At 40.1% G+C, this 6,420-nt stretch overlaps 1 protein-coding gene across 1 annotated transcript in view; it reads left to right on the top strand.

The window, feature by feature from the left end:
- The window catches only part of LOC106867570 (solute carrier family 22 member 6), a 68,537-nt gene that overhangs the window by 875 nt on the left and 61,242 nt on the right, over positions 1–6,420 (top strand). Inside the window, exons 2-3 of the mRNA XM_052972011.1 lie at positions 837–1,291; positions 3,697–3,902. Of these exons, the coding sequence (XP_052827971.1) occupies positions 1,165–1,291; positions 3,697–3,902 (333 nt within the window). The 5' untranslated portion in view covers positions 837–1,164. The remainder of the gene's footprint in view (positions 1–836; positions 1,292–3,696; positions 3,903–6,420) is intronic.

Raw genomic sequence — 6,420 nt, 5'->3', positions numbered from 1 at the left:
GGGCAAGTGTCTTCTACTATAGCCTCGGGCCGACCAAAGCCTTGTGAGTGGATTTGGTAGACGGAGACTGAAAGAAGCCTGTCGTACATATGTATATATATATATATGTATGTGTGTATGTGTTTGTATGTCTGTGTTTGTCCCCCCAACATCGCTTGACAACAGATGCTGGTGTGTTTATGTCCCCGTAACTTAGCGGTTCAGCAAAAGAGACCGATAGAATAAGTACTAGGCTTCCAAAGAATAAGTCCTGGGGTCGATTTGCTCGACTAAAGGCGGTGCTCCAGCATGGCCACAGTCAAAAGACTGAAACAAGTAAAAGAGCAAAAGAGTAAGAGAATATAGATAGATAGATAGATAGATAGATAGATACACACACACACATAATTAAGATTCAGTTGAATTATGTATTTAAATTGAGGCACCAAGCCAGTTCGGTATAGTCCGCACAGCTCGTGTGTGTGTGTATGTGTGTGTGTGTGTGTGTGTGTGTGAATATGTATGCACGTATGTATTTATGTATGTGTGTGTATATATGTATGTATGTATGTATGTAGGTAGGTAGGTAGGTAGGTAGGTAGGCACATGTCTATGTACACGCACGCACACACAAACACAAACACACGCACACACACGCACATTATTCCTTTCTTTAGTTACCGTCTTGTACACTTTTGGCTTCAATGGTGAATGGTTGGGGTGAATGCGTTTGTATCTTTAGGTATGTATTTGCGTGTGGGATTGCGCTATGGACCGTAGAAAGGGTCTTTTTCTATGTAGTGTTGTAGTGCGACCAATCCTCTACCATGCTCTATCTGTTTCTGACTTAATTTTAGCCACCCCCTCAAACGTAGCCGATTGGTACATTACAACTACATTACAATGATAACAATATAACTTATAGAGAGAGGAATCATAAACTATCAGAACCAGAATGGTGGAGTGTAGCTGTGATACACGTCGAAAAATACAAACGCATTGAAGCTAACACAAAGTTCAACGACGATTATATTTGCAGCAGTATCGACTTCATCCACGGCATTGTCATCACCAGATCAGTATCATCGTCATCACCGTCGTCCTCGTCGTCTTTGTCATCTTCGTTGACATTATCAACATTTCCAAAGAAGTAATAATTAGTGTTACAGTTAAACAGCGGACAAAATGATCGACGTCGATTCTCTACTGGTCAGTTTGAAACCAAAAGGTTTCTTCCAGGTCACCCAATATCTGGTCACAGACGTTTCCATGATTCCTTTTGCTATTGCATTGCTGAAGATTGTATTTATCGGTAGGTGTTAAAAAATATTTATCTTTTCTTTTGTAGATTTTAGATATACCCCACCGTTTTGGTGGAAGGGCCATGGTCTTGTATCCGCTGAAAGAGGCCTTTTCTTGTTATCATCTAGTCAGGCGTGAGTAATGCCTTCTACAGGGGTCATTAGTCTTTCCTTTTACTCATGTCCCCTTTTACAGGGCCTTCAGGACTGGTTTTGTGGAAGGGATGCTGAGGCCAATCTAACATTGGCGGAAAGGCCATGATTTTGTATCCACTCAGTGGAGTTTTATTATATTTTTTGTGGAAGGTGAAGTGCTGGCAGAATCGGTAACAAGTCGGACAATATACTTAATGGCATTTCTTCCTATTCTTCATATTCTGGGTTGAAATTCATCCAAGGTTGACTTTACCTCTTATCCTTTAAAGGTCGATAAAATAAAGTACGACTCCAGGACTAGGCTTGTAATCGTCTTTCGCTCTCCCCTCAAAATTGTTAGCCTTGTACAAAAATTAGAAAGAATTAGGAATCTTTTGGTCTGGAAGAAAGGCAATGTCCATGTCACGTGACTCTTTTACAGGGCCTCTGGGAGTGACAGGAGGAAAGTATCCTCAAACGAGAAACGTGAGTCCGATGCTTGCAAGATGCAGTGTAGGCCATGGTTGGATTTGAACTCGAGATGCAGCGTTTTATGATAAACGCATAAAACTTAAATTTCAGTTAATATTCTTTTCTACTTTGGGCAGAAGGCCCTAAATTTTGGGGGAGGGGGGGCCAGTCAATTAGATCGGCCCCAGTGCTCAATTTGTACTCAATTTATCGACCCCGAAAGGATGAAAGGCAAAGGCGTATTCGGAGCTAGGACGAGTTACTTCTGCCGTAGCTTCTCAATCAGTGGTTCAAACTACGTCTTAGTCTATTTGAAAGCCTGAAATGAATTTGAACCTTACACATTATAGAGAAGTTGTAAAAAGATGTATTCTTGTTAGCCGGTGTGTCCAGTATACTCTTACTAGCCTATACAACATATTCTCAGGCTGGATTTTCAACAGGGCAACTTTGCTTTCTGCGGACCCATTCTATGTTGTTCTATGTACAGGCGGAATATTTACTGACACCACTTATAAAAAATCTTTAAGCACTGTGTTTCTTGGACTTTGTGCTTGAACATCATTCTTTCATTATTAGGCCGATTTATCCTTATATTAACCGCAGTCGTTCTCTATGTCTTCTCATTTTATTGAACCATTGACATTCCGTGATTTCTGAAACCTTTTCAGCCAGTAACTATGAAAAAGGTCTGGTGGCCCTACTGTTTTCCACTTTTCTAGAGGTTTTAGTTGATTTGTCAGGGGAATGCTGTAAGCAGCAGAAGTGAGCTAGAAAATTAAAAATTAGTGTGCATGCAGAGCAGAGTTCATAGTCAATCTGTGCCAAGCGGCTTCACTCTGCATGCTTTAGCTTTGTTACTATGGCAACAGTCCGGATACTTATTGATCAGACTACTATATCTTGGTGTATAAGACGCGCTTTTCCTATTTTCAGAGTATCAAAAATTATTCTGTATCTAATGCAGTTATTTGTGGAGGTCACATTATCTAATTATATAACCTTCATTAGCAAACAACTCACGCCTAATATATGTCTTACATTATTAAATGGCTCTGCTGTCTTTAAAAACCAATTCTTAATTATCTAAATGAGTCATCTAGAAAGATGAACGGTTACGAGTAGATGACAACAAAATCATAGCGGTGGTGAGTCATCCTGGTGTTCGATCGCTGTAGCACAAAGGATCACAGCTAGAAATACGAAGTTTACATCGAATATGATCTGAAAGAGGATAAAGTGAAATGCAGAACTACCATATCGTAGTTTAGCTCTGGTAAATTTATGGTTTCATGCATTATTCCATTATAATGTCACGGTAATATATTTACATGCATAGAAGCATATATTTCTGTCCCACAAAACCACTTTAAAAATATCTTTCAGTAAGAGTATAACAAAATTTATTTTATCCACAAAATATATTTATAAAATAGGGTGCGTCTTATGCGAGAATGCTGGCAGATACGGAGTATATATAATCATATGTGTGTGTGAGTGTATGTGTGTATGTGTGCGCGCGTGTGTATGTATGTATGTATGTATGTATGTATGTATGTATTATGTATGAGTGTGTGTATGTATGTACGCTTTTGTACACTAATGTAAATCCGTGTATTGATTTGTGTTCCTTTACACCAAGAAGGTAAACCTTAGCTATTACAGTATAAGACTAAATAAATTCTTGAGATCGATATGATCAACTGAAACCGTCAAAAGTGGTGCTCCAGCATGTCCGTGATTCAATCACTGAATTCAGTAAAAGAATAAATGCGTAAAATACTATTAAAATGCTTTGTTATTGTTTCAGGTTCAATTCCCACTTCCAGATGTGCTAATTTGAACATATCTCAGTTATACGACTATGGCTACGAAAGCAATGACACTCACGACGTAGTGTACGGAAAATGTCATATAAGAATAATCAGTCGGAGCAGTAAGAGTTCGAACCGCACATTAACATGTATAAACGGATATGCTTACGATGAAGGAAAACATCAATCTTTTGTATCGGAGGTAAGCAATTTAAACATCATTACTTAGAACGTTTTTTTTTTTAACTCTTTGAATGCGGAAATCCTCTCAAAATGTTTATTACCCGTAACTGCGGAAAGCGGGTTTACCCACGGCTTTGAAAAAATCCTCTCCGTATACTGCGAGAAGTAGAGACACTCCTGGTGACGCTTTTTATAAAGGTCAATTTCTCGGATTTTTCTCAATTTTATTTCACCTAATTCTTCAAATATCTCTTTACAGATCAAGAATTAAATACTTTCAGTGGTGGATATGAAAACCACACGTACAAGAAGATACTGATAAAGTGTTGCAGACGTGGGAAATATAATTTCTATTATCGTACAATACGACTCGTATATGTATGTATAGTCTTCAACTATAGCCCCGGGCCGACCAAAGGCCGATGAGTGAATCTGGTAGACAGACTGTAAAAGCCAGTTGTGTGTGTGTGTGTGTATCTTTGTGTTTGTGCTTGTCCCCTACAACACCGCTTGAAGGTGTTGGTTTGTTTACGTCCCCGTAATCTACCGGTTCGGTGTAAGGATTCCACAGAATTCGTACCATGCTTAGGGCGGTTCGTTCGACGAAAGCTCTTCAAGGCGATGCTGTAGCATGGCCACGGTCCAATGACTGAAAGAAGCAAAATGAAACAAAAGACAACATATGCAATCATTCATTTTTGCTGCCATATTTTGTTGAAATACTTTGTCTGCTGTTTTCTTGTTTCTATTTTTGAATTTATTCTGCAGGAATTTTGATCCAAAACTGTGTGTTGAAAGCAATATTATCATATTTTGGAAGAACCCCATTATTAAATGTATAAACACATTCACCGGCTTCTGTATGTCTATAATCTCTTTTCTGGAGGTGCAATGGCCCAGTGGTTAGGACAGCGGACTCGCGGTCGGAGGATCGCGGTTTCAATTCCCAGACCGGGCGTTGTGTGTGTTTATTGAGCGCAAACACCTAAAGCTCCACGAGGCTCCGGCAGGAGGTGGCGGCGACCCCTGATGTACTCTTTCGCCCCAACTTTTTCTCACTCTTTCTTCCTGTTGCATGAGTAATGCTGCGATGGACTGGCGTCCCGTCCAGCTGGGAGGAACACATACGCCATTGAAACCAGGAACCGGGTCCATGAGCCTGGCTAGGCTTTAAAAGGGCGAATAGATAGATAGATAATCCCTTTTATGTTTGAAAGTTCTTGTCCCGTTATCTCTGTAGCCTATAAATTTTTTCGAGTAGTATCAGTTTTTTCTATACTAATGGCCCAGTGGTTAGAGTGTCGGGGTCACAACCATGACGTAGTAAGTTCGATTCCCGGACCGGGCTGTAGGTTGTGTTCTTGAGTAAGTCATTTTATTTCACGTTACTCCAGTTCATACAGGTGTAGAAATGAGTTGCGACGTCACCGGTGCCAAACTTTGCCTTTCCCTTGGATAACATCAGTGGCATAGAAAGAGAAAGTTGGTATGCATGGGCAACTGCTGGATTTCCAGGCGCAACCTTGCCCGGACTTGGGCCTCGGAAGGTAACTTTGTAGGTGCAATTTCATGGTCAGTCATGGGATTTTTCTATGGATGTAATACAACACAAAAGATCAGCCGAAAAAAATATATAAAAAAAATCTATATCCATAGAAAAGCTACAGAGATGAGAGGAAGTCTTGGGTGTGGGAGGAGTGAGAGAAACAATTATCGACAAACAGCAACTGAGATGCGAGAAAAACAATTAGAAGGAAAGTAATAAAAGTAGATGAAAGCTTTTCCTTTAATAATATAAATCTTACCAAAATATAACATCTATCCATCCATTTTCGCCTCTTACTATTCCTGGGAAGATAGTGGGGCTAAAATACTCAGCCACCTTTTCCATAGGGGTCCTATCAGAAGCAACTGCCATTATAATTTCTTGCTAGATTCTCAAGCGTAACCAACTGAAAATATGGATATTATTTAACCGTTTCGTTTTTGGTCGACCCCAAGGTCTCCTACTGGGTGTCTTGGATCAAAGAATCTTTCTTGTGAGCCTTTTCTGTGACATTCTAACCCAGTGGTTCCCAAATTTTTTCCTGCTGCCCAGGCCACATTTCTAGCATCGCACACCTAACTTACCACCACAAACATAGATCATTTTCTGATGCAAATTCAAAGCAACTGTATTTCACAAATAAAACGTAACCTACTTAACCCACTATTTTGTTGTTTTTACATCAATCGCCCTCTTTTGGCTACCTCGTTATGGCCCCGCTTTTCTTCAGCGCCTCCTTGGAACTTTCCACCGCCCCCAGGGGTGTGGTGGTATCGCCCACTTTGGAAACCACTGTTCTAACCATATGTCTATTGAACCTCTTAATGCAAAGAAACCTCTCGACTTAGAAACACTCCTTCAACTCCGAGTCATGTACTCTGTCGAGTAACATTACTCCTGGAACCCCTCGCAGGAACCCCATTTCTGTTGTTTTGTATTCACGATCGTACTCGTTCAGTCTTTACCCAAAATATAACAAAATATGAAAAAT

The sequence above is a fragment of the Octopus bimaculoides genome, chromosome 11, assembly GCF_001194135.2.
Source record: "Octopus bimaculoides isolate UCB-OBI-ISO-001 chromosome 11, ASM119413v2, whole genome shotgun sequence".
Lineage (NCBI taxonomy): Eukaryota > Metazoa > Mollusca > Cephalopoda > Octopoda > Octopodidae > Octopus > Octopus bimaculoides.
This window is presented reverse-complemented; position numbering and strand designations above follow the sequence as displayed.